At 31.5% G+C, this 20,490-nt stretch overlaps 1 protein-coding gene across 2 annotated transcripts in view; it reads left to right on the top strand.

Annotated features, from left to right (window-relative positions):
* LOC114340546 (glutamyl aminopeptidase-like) overlaps positions 1-20,490 on the top strand; it is a 278,341-nt gene that overhangs the window by 251,637 nt on the left and 6,214 nt on the right. For both annotated transcript variants that reach the window (XM_050645533.1, XM_050645534.1), the window contains exon 12: positions 12,388-12,466. In XM_050645533.1, the coding sequence (XP_050501490.1) occupies positions 12,388-12,466 (79 nt within the window). The remainder of the gene's footprint in view (positions 1-12,387; positions 12,467-20,490) is intronic.

Raw genomic sequence — 20,490 nt, forward strand, 5'->3', positions numbered from 1 at the left:
ATAAGCACCCCTTGATATATATATACCAGAAAAAAAAAACCGGACTTGTGTCCATTTTGCAAGGTTCAACCTTTGTTTCCTACACTAATTAGAATGTTGCATAATTAAATAACACGCTGCACAGTCTCAACTATTAAACAAACATTTGTACATTTGTGAGACATGTTATTCTCGTGTTCTACTTATCAAAGTCCTTGATAGTTTTTTTTGATGAAGTTAATGAGTTTTCTAAGGGATGCATTTCTTGTTGAGTTGACCTTTTCTAAAATTTCTTATAAAGACTAATAGGGAACTTAAATAATAAAATTTTTGAATTTAAAAAATAGGGAACTTAGTAAAAATTTTTAAATTTAAAAAATGCTATAAATCACAACAGAACATAATTTAAAGTGCCTATCTATCAAAGAAAAAAAGTTGTTTTGTCTTCCGTTTGGCCCCTAAAAACGACTAAAATCGAAAGAAAATTCAAATTATAGCAGCCAATGCAAAACGCGCCCTCATTGGTTGTAACGTCATCAGTGGCGGCTCGTGACCTCATAATACGGGTAGGCGACACATACTATAGTGTATAATACTATAGTGTATAATATGTACATACCTATATATGTACAGGGTGTTTGGTAAAGAATATACCTTACATTCCTGAGCTTAAAATTGGTCGATATAAGCTAACTTACCTTAGTACCAAAGTTGATAATAACCGAAATACAGGGTGCCAAACTTAAACTTTTATTTTATTTATTCTTGAATATTTCCTGACAGACATGGAATAACAACATGAAATTTGGTAAGCGGGGGTTTTTTGGGATGAGAAATCTAAATTTGCCACCAAAAATGATGTATTACCCAGAGGGCGCTACATACGTCTTTCGGCGCTCATTTAATACGTTTAATTTTTTTTATCTCCCACTCCACGTACTTTTTGAATCAACATTTTTATTCTCTTAATATTTTTACTTAAAAAAGGTATACCACATTCATTTCGCTAAGCTCAACTGTTTTCGAGATAAACGCATTTTAAGTCTGCGGTACAACATAATTTTTGCATATCATTTTGTAGTTAGACTAGAAAAATAAACTTGAAACCATAATAATTGTGCCAGTTCTCATATTAATGTCATTGCATCGCAAATTCGATTTGAAGAAATTTGAGATACATTTTTGTAAATTTTTATGATTTTAAGTTATTTTTCGGGTGTAACTACAATGATATGCAAAAAATTATGTTGCCTCGCAGATTTAAAATGGATTTATCTCGAAAACGGTTGATTTTAGCGAGATGAACGTAGTATATCTTTTTTCAGTAAAAATATTAACAGAATAAAATTTTTGATTTAATAAGTATGTAGAGTGGGTAATAAAAAAATTTAACCTATTAAATGAGCGCTGAAAGGCGTATGTGGCGCCCTCTGGATAATACATCATTTTTGGTGACGAATTTAGATTTGCCGTCCCAAACAATCCCCGCTTACCAAATTTTGTGTTATTATCCCATGTCTGTTAGGAAATATTCAAGAATAAATAAAATAAAAGTTTAATTTTGACACCCTGTATTTCGGTTATTATCAACTTTCGTACTAAGGTTTAGTTGGCTTAAATCGACATATTGTAACCTCAGGAATCTAGGGTTAAGCTATGGCCAAACACCATGTATACAGTGTGTTGCATTTAAGATGGACCCTTATATTTCGGATATCAAAATAAATACAGATTTGAAATTTTGCAGTCATTCATTTTGATGGTTTACATTTTTTAAGATAGTCAACTGAAATTTAAATTTTACACGCGGCCTACTGCGAATTCACAAACAGGACGAAGTTTCAATATTTTGTTTCGCGTTATTAGAGATATCGCAAAAAGTTATTTGGAAAAATTGTTAGAAATATTATTCTAACCCCACATACCAATTTTAATGACAAAATTCGAACTTTTCGTTTTTTTTTTCAGAATTGGTAGTCTGGATCCTAAAACATGCAATTGGCAGTCCCGAGATGCAGCTCGGCACAACCAATGTCAAAGGCGCAAAAAAATCTAGCCTACCTATAGCCCGAAAATATTATTGGAAATGCTCGCCACCACCCACCACGGCCAGGCAAGCGACAATATTACAGCGCTGTGCTTAGCGTAAAGAGTGAGACAAAATGCGAATTCTGTTCGGCTACTTTTAAAACCGCCTGCCCTAGGGTAGAGCCGTATCGTAGTAGTGCTACACCACGGGGAGAGTACAATAATTATTACAACTTCGGAGATGAATTAAAAAGTAGCTTTGTTTTATTTTAGATTTTTAGATACTTAGGTATTGTATCAAAATTTATAAATTACATTTTTGAAATAAGAAATAAGTAATTTATATTAATAAATAATTTATTATTGTACATTTGAAGAGGTTAGGCGGCGCCTACCTTGCCTACCCTGACGGGCCGCCCCTAAACTCATATGTAGTAAAAATGTTCGAGGCCGTAGAAGGTTGTAGATATTTTATGGTGTATCTCAGTTTTAAAAATCTTAAGATAGTTGCTTTGAACTAGATATTTTATAATATTTGAGTGTTTTTGTTAAGAAAATTTTTTAAATGATCGAAGAGGGTTTTTCTAAAAGGCAATCTGATAATTTAGTTAGGTACCCATTATGAACATAAAACTTTATAGATTATTTTAATTTTATAGTAAAAACAGTTCCTGAAAAATATTCTATAGGTAGATATCATTCAATCTGTAATGTACATCTACCAACATATACCAAAACTTTTATTTTCTTTTTGTTCAAAATACACTTGATTTATCAGAAATGACTATTAAACATACAACAGAAGATATTAATTACTTACATTAACAATTGCTTCATATATCTACATAAAGACCTTGAGAACGAACTAAAATGCCTTTAATGTCCTTTCAACATGCATGTAATGACTTTAATAAACGCCGTTTCTTATCAACTGCTAATCTAATAAATATTTTATTGGAGGTTTTAATGGTTGTACTTTTAAACAATGGTACTAAACAACACTTATAGTATTTACTTTTATTTTCCATAGTAAATACATACACACACAATTCAATACTATCTCTTCAGAAACTGTATCAAACATCAATGAAAAAAAAAAGGTTATACTTTTTTACGAGATAGGAGATCTATCATTCCAGAATATAACATTGTGACGTGACAAGTGTTCGCGCGCTTTTTCGATCGTTTAAATGATTTAAAAACACAGAAGATTTTAAATTTGTATTACTAAGTTATTGCGAGTTTTTGAGAAGTGAAATTTTCTAAATCTTGTTTTTAAACGAAACTGAATATTATTATGTAATAAAACAAAAATGTGCAATTTCTCTATTCTTAACTAATAGGGGAGGTCGGGTACAATTGTAACATTTTTTACTTGTAATTTTTTATTTAAAAATGGGTTCCATATAAGTGGGATATAAACAGAGAGAACTATAAGTTGAACATTTAACTTCAATTTCCAATTTTATTTTGTAAATTTACTGATTAACTAGAAAAATGCATCATTTTAATGTAACAACAAGTGTTACATCTGTACCCATTCGAGGGACAATTGTAACACATAAAGGGGACAAATGTAACAATGTCAAGATCATCGAATTTTATCCAACTTATTCCCAAATTAAGTATTTATAAACAGGTGTCTTATAAACCAATAAAGAATTAAATATTATACAGGGTGTCCCAAAAAGATTGGTCATAAATTATATCACCCATTCTGGGGTCAAAAATAGTTCGATTGAACCTAACTTACCTTAGTAGAAATGTGCCCATAAAAAAAGTTACAGCCCTTTGAAGTTACAAAATGAAAATCGATTTTTTTCAATATATCGAAAACTATTAGAGATTTTTTATTCAAAATGGACATGTATCATTCTTATGGCAGGAACATCTTAAAACAAAATTATAGTGAAATTTGTCCAACCCATAAAAAATTTATGGGGATTTGGTCCCCTTAAACCCCCCCAACTTTTGTGTACGTTCCAATTAATTCATTATTGTTGTACCATTAGTTAAACACAACATTTCTAAAACTTTTTTTCCTCTTAGTATTTTTTCGATAAGCCAGTTTTTATTGAGATGCGGCTTCTTTTTCAATATATTTACGTAAAAATTGTATGGGGGTTTTGTTCCTTTAAACCCCCCAAATGTTTGTGTACGTTCCAATTAAACTATTATTGTGGTACCATTAGTTAAACACAATGTTTTTAAAACTTTTGCCTCTTAGTCTTTTGTTCATAAGTCACCTTTTGCCGAGATGTAGCTTCTTTTTCAAAATATACCTAAAAATGTAAATTATAAATAAATTTTCATATCATTAACAGGTCTCTATACTCGTTCTTAACCATATACAAATATGTGGTGGATTCGACAAATATTCAAAATATCTAGATAAACACTGACTTATCGAAAAAGTAGTAAGAGGCAAAAAAGTTTTAAAAATAATGTGTTTAACTAATGGTGCCACAATAATAATTTAATTGGAACGTACACAAAAGTCTGGGGGTTTAAGGGAACAAAACCCCCATAAAATTTGTATGGGGTGCACAAATTTTACCTAATTTTTTTTTAAGATGCTGCTGCCATAAAAATGCCACACGTCCATTTTCAATAAAAAATCTTTGAGAGTTTTTGATATATGAAAAAAAATCGATTTTCATTTTGTAACTTTAAAGGGCTGTAACTTTTTTTGTGTGCACTATTGTATATAGGTAAGTGAGGTTCAATCAACCTATTTTTGACCCCAGAATCTGTGGTATAAATTATGACCAATCTTTTCGGGACACCCTGTATAAAGACCTACTTACTACTACTTGCAATAAAATCAAACATAAATAAAAAATGGATTCCAAAACACACACGCACACATTTATATAATATATACATGTATATTACTTATATATATATATATATATATATATATATATATATATATATATATATATATATATATATATATATATATATATATATATATATAAGTAATATACATGTATATATTATATAAATGTGTGCGTGTGTGTTTTGGAATCCATTTTTTATTTATGTTTGATTTTATTGCAAGTAGTAGTAAGTAGGTCTTTATACAGGGTGTCCCGAAAAGATTGGTCATAATTTATACCACAGATTCTGGGGTCAAAAATAGGTTGATTGAACCTCACTTACCTATATACAATAGTGCACACAAAAAAAGTTACAGCCCTTTAAAGTTACAAAATGAAAATCGATTTTTTTTCATATATCAAAAACTCTCAAAGATTTTTTATTGAAAATGGACGTGTGGCATTTTTATGGCAGCAGCATCTTAAAAAAAAATTAGGTAAAATTTGTGCACCCCATACAAATTTTATGGGGGTTTTGTTCCCTTAAACCCCCAAACTTTTGTGTACGTTCCAATTAAATTATTATTGTGGCACCATTAGTTAAACACATTATTTTTAAAACTTTTTTGCCTCTTACTACTTTTTCGCTAAGTCAGTGTTTATCTAGATATTTTGAATATTTGTCGAATCCACCACATATTTGTATATGGTTAAGAACGAGTATAGAGACCTGTTAATGATATGAAAATTTATTTATAATTTACATTTTTAGGTATATTTTGAAAAAGAAGCTACATCTCGGCAAAAGGTGACTTATGAACAAAAGACTAAGAGGCAAAAGTTTTAAAAACATTGTGTTTAACTAATGGTACCACAATAATAGTTTAATTGGAACGTACACAAACATTTGGGGGGTTTAAAGGAACAAAACCCCCATACAATTTTTACGTAAATATATTGAAAAAGAAGCCGCATCTCAATAAAAACTGGCTTATCGAAAAAATACTAAGAGGCAAAAAAGTTTTAGAAATGTTGTGTTTAACTAATGGTACCACAATAATGAATTAATTGGAACGTACACAAAAGTTGGGGGGGTTTAAGGGGACCAAATCCCCATAAATTTTTTATGGGTTGGACAAATTTCACTATAATTTTGTTTTAAGATGTTCCTGCCATAAGAATGATACATGTCCATTTTGAATAAAAAATCTCTAATAGTTTTCGATATATTGAAAAAAATCGATTTTCATTTTGTAACTTCAAAGGGCTGTAACTTTTTTTATGGGCACATTTCTACTAAGGTAAGTTAGGTTCAATCGAACTATTTTTGACCCCAGAATGGGTGATATAATTTATGACCAATCTTTTTGGGACACCCTGTATAATATTTAATTCTTTATTGGTTTATAAGACACCTGTTTATAAATACTTAATTTGGGAATAAGTTGGATAAAATTCGATGATCTTGACATTGTTACATTTGTCCCCTTTATGTGTTACAATTGTCCCTCGAATGGGTACAGATGTAACACTTGTTGTTACATTAAAATGATGCATTTTTCTAGTTAATCAGTAAATTTACAAAATAAAATTGGAAATTGAAGTTAAATGTTCAACTTATAGTTCTCTCTGTTTATATCCCACTTATATGGAACCCATTTTTAAATAAAAAATTACAAGTAAAAAATGTTACAATTGTACCCGACCTCCCCTATTAGTTAAGAATAGAGAAATTGCACATTTTTGTTTTATTACATAATAATATTCAGTTTCGTTTAAAAACAAGATTTAGAAAATTTCACTTCTCAAAAACTCGCAATAACTTAGTAATACAAATTTAAAATCTTCTGTGTTTTTAAATCATTTAAACGATCGAAAAAGCGCGCGAACACTTGTCACGTCACAATGTTATATTCTGGAATGATAGATCTCCTATCTCGTAAAAAAGTATAACCTTTTTTTTTTCATTGATGTTTGATACAGTTTCTGAAGAGATAGTATTGAATTGTGTGTGTATGTATTTACTATGGAAAATAAAAGTAAATACTATAAGTGTTGTTTAGTACCATTGTTTAAAAGTACAACCATTAAAACCTCCAATAAAATATTTATTAGATTAGCAGTTGATAAGAAACGGCGTTTATTAAAGTCATTACATGCATGTTGAAAGGACATTAAAGGCATTTTAGTTCGTTCTCAAGGTCTTTATGTAGATATATGAAGCAATTGTTAATGTAAGTAATTAATATCTTCTGTTGTATGTTTAATAGTCATTTCTGATAAATCAAGTGTATTTTGAACAAAAAAAAAATAAAAGTTTTGGTATATGTTGGTAGATGTACATTACAGATTGAATGATATCTACCTATAGAATATTTTTCAGGAACTGTTTTTACTATAAAATTAAAATAATCTATAAAGTTTTATGTTCATAATGGGTACCTAACTAAATTATCAGATTGCCTTTTAGAAAAACCCTCTTCGATCATTTAAAAAATTTTCTTAACAAAAACACTCAAATATTATAAAATATCTAGTTCAAAGCAACTATCTTAAGATTTTTAAAACTGAGATACACCATAAAATATCTACAACCTTCTACGGCCTCGAACATTTTTACTACATATGAGTTTAGGGGCGGCCCGTCAGGGTAGGCAAGGTAGGCGCCGCCTAACCTCTTCAAATGTACAATAATAAATTATTTATTAATATAAATTACTTATTTCTTATTTCAAAAATGTAATTTATAAATTTTGATACAATACCTAAGTATCTAAAAATCTAAAATAAAACAAAGCTACTTTTTAATTCATCTCCGAAGTTGTAATAATTATTGTACTCTCCCCGTGGTGTAGCACTACTACGATACGGCTCTACCCTAGGGCAGGCGGTTTTAAAAGTAGCCGAACAGAATTCGCATTTTGTCTCACTCTTTACGCTAAGCACAGCGCTGTAATATTGTCGCTTGCCTGGCCGTGGTGGGTGGTGGCGAGCATTTCCAATAATATTTTCGGGCTATAGGTAGGCTAGATTTTTTTGCGCCTTTGACATTGGTTGTGCCGAGCTGCATCTCGGGACTGCCAATTGCATGTTTTAGGATCCAGACTACCAATTCTGAAAAAAAAAACGAAAAGTTCGAATTTTGTCATTAAAATTGGTATGTGGGGTTAGAATAATATTTCTAACAATTTTTCCAAATAACTTTTTGCGATATCTCTAATAACGCGAAACAAAATATTGAAACTTCGTCCTGTTTGTGAATTCGCAGTAGGCCGCGTGTAAAATTTAAATTTCAGTTGACTATCTTAAAAAATGTAAACCATCAAAATGAATGACTGCAAAATTTCAAATCTGTATTTATTTTGATATCCGAAATATAAGGGTCCATCTTAAATGCAACACACTGTATACATGGTGTTTGGCCATAGCTTAACCCTAGATTCCTGAGGTTACAATATGTCGATTTAAGCCAACTAAACCTTAGTACGAAAGTTGATAATAACCGAAATACAGGGTGTCAAAATTAAACTTTTATTTTATTTATTCTTGAATATTTCCTAACAGACATGGGATAATAACACAAAATTTGGTAAGCGGGGATTGTTTGGGACGACAAATCTAAATTCGTCACCAAAAATGATGTATTATCCAGAGGGCGCCACATACGCCTTTCAGCGCTCATTTAATAGGTTAAATTTTTTTATTACCCACTCTACATACTTATTAAATCAAAAATTTTATTCTGTTAATATTTTTACTGAAAAAAGATATACTACGTTCATCTCGCTAAAATCAACCGTTTTCGAGATAAATCCATTTTAAATCTGCGAGGCAACATAATTTTTTGCATATCATTGTAGTTACACCCGAAAAATAACTTAAAATCATAAAAATTTACAAAAATGTATCTCAAATTTCTTCAAATCGAATTTGCGATGCAATGACATTAATATGAGAACTGGCACAATTATTATGGTTTCAAGTTTATTTTTCTAGTCTAACTACAAAATGATATGCAAAAATTATGTTGTACCGCAGACTTAAAATGCGTTTATCTCGAAAACAGTTGAGCTTAGCGAAATGAATGTGGTATACCTTTTTTAAGTAAAAATATTAAGAGAATAAAAATGTTGATTCAAAAAGTACGTGGAGTGGGAGATAAAAAAAATTAAACGTATTAAATGAGCGCCGAAAGACGTATGTAGCGCCCTCTGGGTAATACATCATTTTTGGTGGCAAATTTAGATTTCTCATCCCAAAAAACCCCCGCTTACCAAATTTCATGTTGTTATTCCATGTCTGTCAGGAAATATTCAAGAATAAATAAAATAAAAGTTTAAGTTTGGCACCCTGTATTTCGGTTATTATCAACTTTGGTACTAAGGTAAGTTAGCTTATATCGACCAATTTTAAGCTCAGGAATGTAAGGTATATTCTTTACCAAACACCCTGTACATATATAGGTATGTACATATTATACACTATAGTATTATACACTATAGTATGTGTCGCCTACCCGTATTATGAGGTCACGAGCCGCCACTGATGACGTTACAACCAATGAGGGCGCGTTTTGCATTGGCTGCTATAATTTGAATTTTCTTTCGATTTTAGTCGTTTTTAGGGGCCAAACGGAAGACAAAACAACTTTTTTTCTTTGATAGATAGGCACTTTAAATTATGTTCTGTTGTGATTTATAGCATTTTTTAAATTTAAAAATTTTTACTAAGTTCCCTATTTTTTAAATTCAAAAATTTTATTATTTAAGTTCCCTATTAGTCTTTATAAGAAATTTTAGAAAAGGTCAACTCAACAAGAAATGCATCCCTTAGAAAACTCATTAACTTCATCAAAAAAAACTATCAAGGACTTTGATAAGTAGAACACGAGAATAACATGTCTCACAAATGTACAAATGTTTGTTTAATAGTTGAGACTGTGCAGCGTGTTATTTAATTATGCAACATTCTAATTAGTGTAGGAAACAAAGGTTGAACCTTGCAAAATGGACACAAGTCCGGTTTTTTTTTTCTGGTATATATATATCAAGGGGTGCTTATTATAAGACTAACTTTTTCTGAAAAAATTTCGCCCCGGAACCCCCCTTTTCACCCCTTTAAAGGGGGTAATTTGTGGTTTTTGCGGAACGTAGCCCTTCCTGTACCTTTTACAAAAAATTTATTTTATAAAAATATGAAGAGGACTATATTTTCTACGATTTATTTTCCGACAGTATCTGTCTATCATCCACCGTTTAGCGGGGGTGGCGCCCCAAAATTGACAAGTTTTTAAAAAAGATGTTTTTAGAAAATATATATTTTTCCCTAACTGTAACGGAAATTAAGAAGAAATCTTGCGGCAATTATTCACAAATAATTGATTGATTTTTGGTATAGGCTTCATTTAAGGGTAATTGCCCTTTTTTTAATTATAGGGTGTTACATTTTAAAAAATCCCTTTTTATACCATCTGAACCGTTTATGCTAGAGTAAAACGACTTTCAGCGATTACCCATGTACTGGTGTTATTTATAAATTTGAATAATGCACCCCCATTTGTTCCCCGGAATCACCCCAAAAAAAGAAGAATTAATAAATAAAATGATTTTCTTGGAATCCTTCACACACAATGCCCTTTATTAATATGCTTCATATATCATTTTGTGCACGTTATTATTACCCATGTATGGACACCAAAAGCGATTTCCTAGTGAAAACCCTGTAGCCAAAAAAAAAAATAAAATGGAGGGTTAAATTTTTTTTTGTTTTTTGTTTTTTGATCCATATGGGCATATGCTTCATCAATAGTTCTTTTCAAAAATATATATGGTTATTGCAACATCTCTGCAGAAACCACCCCTATCCTTGAAAATATACTGCAGAATGCGAGCATGTTTTTACGATTTTCTCATTACCTATGCAATCTTTTTAAACAAAACTTATACAAGGTTAAAGACCACTATTTACTCTAAAAATTAGGTCCTATTCATTTTCTTCGTATAAGCAACCGTTACCGTACAGTGGCGCCGTAAACCTCATATATGCTTTGGAGGGGCTCCAGTTTTTGTTTTTTTTTTTCGTCATTTGTTCGTTTTATTGATAAGGTACTTATGTAAAATAAAACAACACAGTGTAACCTACAAATTATGACTTATGCATATTTTACAATTTTTGCGCCCCAAAGCCACAGTGGTGGCCCAAAATCAATTTTTGCTTATTTTCGCCACCTACACGCATTTTATTGCATTAATGCTACTTTAATTGCACAATATTTACCCTTAGGTGGTCGCTAAGCAGTGGCGGATCCAGGGAGGGGTGATGGGGGTAATCACCTTCCCCACCCCTCTCAAACCAAGTGATATTATATTCAAAGATTATAAAACTATTCATTTATTTTTATAGAAATACTTATATTATTATTTTTATAAGAATGGCGTACTTTTTATGCTTTACCGACAGACAGTGGAGGATCCAGGAACGGTTGCTTATACGAAAAAAATGAATAGGACCTAATTTTTAGAGTAAATAGTGGTCTTTAACCTTGTATAAGTTTTGTTTAAAAAGAATGCATAGATAATGAGAAAATCGTAAAAACATCCTCGCCAAGGGATAGGGGTAGTTTCTGCAGTATATTTTCAAGGATAGGGTTGGTTTCCGCAGGGATGTTGCAATAACCATATATATTTTTGAAAAGCACTATTGATGAAGCATATGCCCATATGGATCAAAAAGCAAAAAACAAAAAAAATTTCAACTCCCCATTTTATTTAGTTTTTTTTTTTTTTTGGTTACAGGGGTTGTACTAGGAAATCGCTTTTGGTGTTCATGCATGGGTAATAATAACGTGCACAAAATGATATATGAAGCATATTAATAAAGGGCATTGTGTGTGAAGGATTCCAAGAAAATCACTTTATTTATTAATTCTTCTTTTTTTTTTGGGTGGTTCCGGGGAAAAAATGGGGGTTCATTATACAAATTTGTAAATAGCACCAGTACACGGGTAATTGCTAAAAGTCTTTTTACTCTAGCATAAACGGTTCAGATGGTATAAAAAGGGGTTTTTTAAAATGTAACACCCTGTAATTAAAAATAGGGCAATTACCCTTAAGTGAAGCCGATACCAAAAAATCAGTCACTTACTTGTGAATAATTGCCGCAGGATTTCTTCTTAATTTCCATTACAGTTAGGGAAAAATATATATTTTTAAAAACATCTTTTTTAAAAACTTATCAACTTTGGGGCGCCACACCCGCTAAACGGTGGATGATAGACATATGCTGTCGGGAAATAAATCATAGAAAATATAGTTCTCTTCATATTTCTATAAAAAAATTTTTTTAAAAGGTACAGGAAGGGCTACGTTCCGCAAAACCACAAATTACCCCCTTTAAAGGGGTGAAAAAGAGGGTTCCGGGGCGAAATTTTTTCAAAAAAAGTTAGTCTTATAATAAGCACCTCTTGATATAACGGAAAAAAAAAATAAAACCGGACTTGTGTCCATTTTGCAAGGTTCAACCTCTGTTTCCTACACTAAATTTCTATTTTAATTTTCAGAAATTCCAAAACAAAAGATATGCTGAAACAAATCATAAACAAATGCCCAAATTTAGAGAACCTGAATCGTGCGATGACAGTAAGTTTATACTAATATTTCCACTATTGGATAAAGACCTACTATATTCCACTCTTATTAATATGCTCTTTTTTATGTAATTATGTTTATCTACTATCTACATCATTAAAAGAGTATTAAGTAAATTTGTTCCATGTTTTTGGGCATGAAGAAGAGACTTCCAATGATGTCTCATCTTATTCTATTTATATTTAAGTTTTAAAATAGGTCCTGAGCAGGGCTGCTTTATCCATTAGGCAATATAGGCAGCTGCCTAGGGCGGCAAATTGTGAGAGGGCGGCACAGGGGCTTGAAATTTTGATTGGGGGGGGCAAGCATTATATAATATACAATACATTATATTATATGATATAATGATGAAAACTGAAAGTATTTTTTGTAAATTTCAGTCATTTTCAGTTTCAGGGGAGGGGGCAACTTCCTTCCCTAACCCTATCAAATGACGCCCCTGGGGCGGCAAAAATACTGTACAAAAAAATATTTGTATTTAAAAATTAAAATCGAATAACAAATATGTATATTCATCATTCATCCATCAATGAAATAGAAGTGGGCGTTCGTTTCTAAATAAAAGAAATTGCATTCATATCAAAAATAAAACAAACATAGCATTCTGTTATCTTAAACCTAACACTATTCATCCAAAAAAAAACGGAAGTCATAAATTTAGTGATTATTGGGCCGCCAGAAGCTCCGCAAAGACGGTGAATTGACTGATCACATCAATATTGCACATATTGCAGAAACTAAAGATTACCAGTAGGAAATCGAATTAGAGTTGGGATTTTCAAACTGAATTATTACAAGGAGATAATATTCGTGTCGTCGCACTGATATAATACTCCAGCCAGGGAAATAAGCAAGAAATAGACCATGTTCGGGACAATGAAATTAATATCAAGGTAGCTGACTACTTTTTAGTTATTGTGGACTTGACCTATAAGATTAAAACCATCATGTTTCCTGCCTAGAGTTCGTGTTTTTTAATTATTAACAATTTGGTGCAATCAACGCGATTTTTTCCATTTTTTGCACTCAGTTAAAAAGCTAAATAGTTGACATAAAATTACAAAATTTATTTTTTTAGAACATTGAAAACCTTCAAAATGACAATTTTTGAAAGTCAAAAAGTTAATTTGTAGCCTCGTAAATTGCAAAATAACTGAAAATCGTTATTTATTAATAAGTTTTCCTAAAACTAACTTAGAACTGTAGTGTTTCGCTTTACTCAAAGTTGGGTATTGTGGTACATAACAAACTCCCAAAATTTGAGACCGATCCATTAATTAGCTTAAAAGTTAGGTATTCTATTTGTTTATCCCAGAGACCTTTGTTTTGCAATAACAAATGACAAAAAATAATGAAGATAGGACAATTCTGCGTATGCCAAATGAAAGTAGAAAAGTGATCCTATCAAAATGTATTAAGAAAAGATAAAAAATTATCTAATATAGTAAATAATACTAGTTTATAAACATTTACAATAACTTTAAAAATTTTGTCCGTAGAAAACATCTTCTTACATAGGTATTCGGAAAGATGATATTTTACTCGAATTTTTAAAAATGTAGTTCAAATGATGATTAGTCATAGTAAGGGAAGGGGGAGTTTCTGCGTTGATTGCACTAAATTGTTAATAATTAAAAAACGAACGCGAACTCTAGTGGTAGGGGAGCAAAGTGTGCTAAATGTGCAGTCACTCGAGCGTTATGGGGACTTATTGGGTTGGGAAGAGTAGGTCCTAAAACCAAAAAAAGCTAAATAAAGTTTTCCATTTTAGTGGGCGCTTGCCATTTTTTAATTTAATTTTCCATTTCCAACAATCTTTTTTCCGATTATAACGCCATCTATTCATAATTCGAAAAAATGTTTCGAATAAAAGTTACTTATTTTTACGTAAGGAATCCAAATCTGCAATAAAAAATGGGGACTCCTATTTAAGATTTTAAAGTAACCCTCCACCCCACCTCCGTGGGGTGTCCTGTTTGGTGCCATTCGATAAATTTTCAAAAATATTGAATAAGTGTATTTTACAGTTTTTCGATCTGATATTCATTACGCGAAATATCGCGGGATTCGTATTTAAAATATTAAATTTACCCCCACCCCTCTCCGTGGGAAGTTGTGTTTGGTATCATTCGATAGATTTTTAAAAAATATTGAGAACATATTTTTTAGTTTTTCGATCTGTCATTCATTTCGCGAAATATTCGCTTTTTTCTTGTGAAACTTTTGGAACTCACCCATTTCCTCACGCCCGGCTCAAATTGTCAGATTTTTGAAATATACATTTGTTTGCATGTACTTAACTTACCTTATCTTAATCTGACAATTTCGAGTTTTTTTAAGAATAGATTTATTTTCGGGCCCCCCTTAACGAAGTCCCCTGTGTTAAGAGCCAATATAGGCACATCTGCAGGGTACCAGGTTTCTCCCATATGATAATCTGACGCGCTCGAGTAACTGCAAAAATCCCCGCTTGGGCTCCCCTACCATAGGCAGGAAACATGTACGTTTTCATCCTATAGGTCAACAATTAAAACAGTTGTCAGCTACCAGGCGGGAGCCGAAAAATGCACGAGTTCAAAAACTAAAAAAGCAACTTAAAACTAGTACCATTTTCTATATCTTGGGATCTACTCAATGAATTTTGATATTTCTTCTTTTAATTTGTATGTACTTTGGTGTAAATTACCAATATGCAATTTGCCTAGACATTTAATAATTAATAAACAGTATAATTTTTTAAATAATTTTTGAAAAAATAATATTTTCTCAAAAATCAATTTTTTGTAATGATACTATCATTATTAATCATAGAAAAAGTTAAGGTATATTTTAATGAATAAATTATGTTCAATAAATTATTATTTAATAAAAATAATTTATTTATTAAAATATACTTTAACTTTTTCTATGATCATTAATAGTATGATAGAATTGATTCAAAAAATGACATAACCCAGACATCCAAAGTGAAAGTTATCCTCGAACACCAAATTGTTCTATATCGTCCATATAATGTTCAGAAAAAAGGTACACTTGGTGAGCGTCGGGTTTGGGGGGTAGAGGGGGGAGAGGAGAAGTCGGTAATTTGGTAGTTTTTTACGTTTTTCGTCAATATTTCTAAAACTATGAGGTTTAGCATGAACAACATTTTATACAAAAATGTTCTACAATAAACTTGAAATAAAAAATGTCCTATACATAATCCTTCTAAAATGAACGATTCCAAAGTTACGGAGGTAGTATAGTATAATTGGTCCAAAAAAAGGCCTAACCTAGACATCCAAAGTAAAAGTTTTCCTCCAACACCAAATTGTTCTATATGATCCACATATTGTTCAGTCAAAAGTTACACCATAATATTGCTGATAATAACATAGACATTTTTCGTTTTAATACTAACATAGATCACATGTCAAAACCTTTTACTTTTTCAGAACTAGAGTTTGCTCTTAAAAAAAGCAGAAATACAGCACCTGGTTTAGATGGTTTTACCTATAAAATATTGGACAAATTGCCATTAAATGCTAAACACATTCTCTTACAAATCTTTAATAATTGGTGGTTGAAACAAGAATATTGCGACACTTTAAAAAATATAGTCATATGTCCTATACTTAAATTCAACAAAAATCCAGAACTTCCATCATCTTATAGGCCCATCTCCTTATTATCATGTGTAACAAAATCTCTTGAAAGATTAATAAAATTGAGAGTAGAACATCTTTTAGAAAGTAAAGCAGTTTTTCCCTATTCACAGTATGGATTTCGTAGAGGTCGAGGCACAATTGATGCTCTCATACATTTAGTTTCGGATATTCAACTTTGCTTCTCAAAGAACGAATTTATGCTATGTTTGTTTATAGATTTAAAGGGTGCGTATGACGTGGTTGATTTGGATATATTATATTCAAAAATGGTGGCATGTGGTATCGATAAAAGATTATCTGTAAATATATTAAATTTGTATGTTAACAGAAAAATATATTTACGTGACCATAATAATGTATTACACGGTCCAAGAATATTATATAACGGTCTTCCACAAGGCTCAATTCTAAGCCCTTTGTTATTTAATGTTTACACTGCAGATCTGCATGACCTGATAGATGACAAATGTAAAATAATACAGTATGCCGATGATATATGTTTATATACCAGCCATAAATCCTACGATGAGTGTATGTTTAATCTAGAACGTAACTTTAGGAATATAGATAGGTGGGTTAAAAACATGGGATTTAGCATATCAAAAGATAAGTCTTCGATTGTATGTTTTACAAGACGTAGACAAAAAATCAGAGGCAAATGCCATAATATAGGTGATTATGCTTTTCCCTTAGAAGAAGAGTATAAGTATCTGGGCATGACCCTAGATAAAAAACTCTTGTGGTCTAGCCATATAAAATATGTGAAACAAAAGTCAGAGCGTGGAATTAACCTTCTGCGTTTCGTTTCCAAAAAAAGTTGGGGTGCAGATCAATATATTTCCTTAATGTTTTATAGATCCTACATACGATCCATTCTAGATTATGGCTGTATTCTTTATGGTTCTACTTGCAAAACAAATCTTTTAACACTAGACAGAATACAATATAAATCTATAAAAATCTGTCTAGGAGCTATGATGTCCTCACCAAGTCATGCAGTTCTAGCAGAAGCTCAAGAACCACCTTTATACATACGTAGGCAAATATTAGCAAACAAATGTCTAATAAAATACAGAACGTTTAATACAACTATGGTTCACAAAATAGGTCTGCTTTCGACAGAAAATTTAACAAATTCTTACTGGAGGATAAAAAATTCGCCTCCTCTTACAGAATCTTTTATCGATACGAATCTTTACCAACCTTATATTTCACAGCTACCAAAATTTCCTATTTTCGAACATGACTTTGAAGTTCTGATAGACAAACCAACCATTATAATGCCATCTTATTCAGACTTGCCAACTTTAACAAATCTTATATTTAAATCCATACTAAACAAATTAGGGAAAAATTTAACAGTAATTTATACAGATGGATCAAAAACAGATGAAAGTACTGGTTTCGCATTTTTTGTTTCAAACAACAATTATGCAGAAAAATACCGAATTCCGGATTGCTGTTCTATTTTTACAGCCGAGGCTGCTGCCATACAGAAAGCACTAACTTGGTGTGCTTCTAATTATTGCGAGAACGTTGTAGTAGTCTCAGACTCTCAGGCAGTACTACAAGCTATTTGTAGCCATCCATTAGATAATTTCCAAAACTCCAGTATTCTTGATATCAAAAAAACATTACATAATCTAAAATCCACTAAAAAAACAGTTACTTTACTGTGGGTTAAAGGACATAGCGGAGTGGTTGGAAACGAAATAGTGGACGGAATGGCAAAAAATACATCCGAGATACCAGAAATCACAAACATTTTCAACTTCAAAGACCTATTTTCTGTTATCAGAAGTGTTGGCAGGGAAAGATGGAGGTCCAAATACGAAGATGTTCAGCAGACATCAAGAAATCATTACTTTTCTATTCACCCATTATTACCCAAATGTATACCTCATTTTAACTACAATTATAACAAAGTACATTCCTCATTAATAACCCGGCTAAAACTTAACCATGGCCTTTTTCCAGAGCATCTACATAGGATTGGAATCTATGAAACTCCCTTCTGTCCGTGTAACTATGAGTCCATCGGGGATCTGAACCATGTATTCTTGGATTGTCTTAATCATAGGGATCAGACTCAAAACTTATATTTAGGTTTAATTAACCTTAACATTAGCCTTCCAGTTAGCATCAGCAATCTTTTATCTTATTCTGACAAATCTATATTTAATATCTTAATCAAGTTTATAAATGATTCTAAGATAAAAATTTAAACATATCTATAACAAAATTCTGTGGCAAAAAGACGCTTTGTCTAATGCCATCTCTTTCTCTCCACACACACACACACACACACACAAAGTTACACCATTTTGAGCGTCCGGTTTGGGGGAAAGATGGGGGAGAAGTCGGTAAATTAGGTATTTCTTTACGTTTTTCGTCAATATTTCTAAAACTATGTTTAAGCGTAAACAATGTTATATACAAAAACGTTCTACATAAAATTTAAAACAAAAATGGTCCTATCCTTAATTGTTATAAAATCAACGGTTCCAGAGTTACGGAGGGTGAAATGTGGATGTTTTCGATACTTTTTATATTTTTTGGGCAATTGAAGATGATTTTGGGTGGTGAGGTTGAAGTTTAATTCTTCAAGGGATTATCACTAACATATCATCGGCCACTGAAATAGCAAATCCTGCTAAAGAAAATTTATTTCAATTAGTAAAATTATTATAAATTGCTCAAAAAATATAAAAAGTATCGAAAACCTCCACTTTTCACCCTCCGTAACTGTGGAATCGTTGATTTTATAACAATTATGTATAGGACCTTTTTTGTTTTAAATTTAATGTAGAACATTTTTGTATAGAACATTAAAGCATATTTTTAGAAATATTGACGAAAAACATAAAAAACTACTAATTTACCGATTTCTCCTCTATTTCCCCCCAAACGGGACGCTCAAAATGGTGTAACTTTTTACTGAATAATATCTGGACCATATAGAACAATTTGGTGTTGGAGGAAAACTTTTACTTTTAATGTCTGGGTTAGGCCTTTTTTGGACCAATTATATTATACTACCTCCATAACTTTGGAGCCGTTCATTTTAGACGGATTATGCAGAGGACCTTTTTTGTTTCAAAAATGTAGAACATTTTTGTATAGAAGGTTGTTCATGCTAAACCGCATAGTGTTAGAAATATTGACGAAAAACTTAAAAACCTACGAATTTACCGATTTCTCCCCCCTCTTCCCCCCAAACCCGACGCTCAAAATGGTTTGACTTTTTCCTGAACATTATGTAGACCATATAGAACAATTTGGTGCTGGAGGATAACTTTCACTTTGGATGCCTGGGTTTGTATCTAGTTATAGCGTACTATAATGATATGATTAAGAAAATAGGTATTTGGAAAAAAATAATTTTTTCAAGAAATGTTTAAACAAAGTAGACCCTTTATTAATTAATACTTTTATAATAAAATTGCATATATGTAATGTATGTAGAAATTACATACAAATTAAATTGTTAATAATTAAAGAACGGACGCGAACTCTAAGACAGGACACGGGTAGGTTTTCTTCCTATAATAGGTCTACAATAATTAAAAAAGTAGTCAGCTACCTGAATATTTCAGTTGTTATGAAAATGATGTAACAGTGTGAAATAGCTTCAGTGAAATAACAGTTAAAAAATAACGGCTACTGCTATCGCAACACATTTCTATCTTATACTATACTAGTGCAAATTGAAAATTATACATAATCCAAATTTTTCATTTTTATGTAAAACATTATGTGTTTATTTTCACCGGTCAAAAGTGAATTCATACCATACTGTGATCAGTGTGATTTTTGTTCTTCTCACTTGTGTAAAATATTATTTTTATAAATTCTATGTTCCTCATTTTAATACATTTCCAAACAATACATTTCTTATTTAAGGGACCGTTCAAGTATTACGTAACGCAGGTTGGGAGGGGGGTCAAAAATCTTCAAAAATTGAGTTACGTAGCGGGGGAGGGGGGTCAAAAATCTTCAAAAATCGTGTTACATAATACTTGAACGCTCCCTAAATAAAAAATTGTGCTTGCATTTTTTTTTCGCAAAAATGGTACGTTTGAAGGGCGGCTACTAGAGAATTGCCTAAGGCGGCAATTGACCTAAACGCGGCCCTGGTCCTGAGGCCAGGATCGATCTAGTCTCCTTATGGCAGGGCCATTATGGAATAAGTTACTTACTAACTCATTGTCATGGTGAATGGTACTCTCGTTTTGTGATTCAGATACTCGATGGATTTCTTCTCTGATGAAAGGTATATTTAAGTCTTCGTGAAATGTTTGATTAGTTACATACCATGGTGCATCCACTATTGATCTTAGAACTTTAGACTGAAATCTTTGGATGATA

The sequence above is a fragment of the Diabrotica virgifera genome, chromosome 3 (genome assembly GCF_917563875.1).
Source record: "Diabrotica virgifera virgifera chromosome 3, PGI_DIABVI_V3a".
In the NCBI taxonomy this organism is placed as follows: domain Eukaryota; kingdom Metazoa; phylum Arthropoda; class Insecta; order Coleoptera; family Chrysomelidae; genus Diabrotica; species Diabrotica virgifera.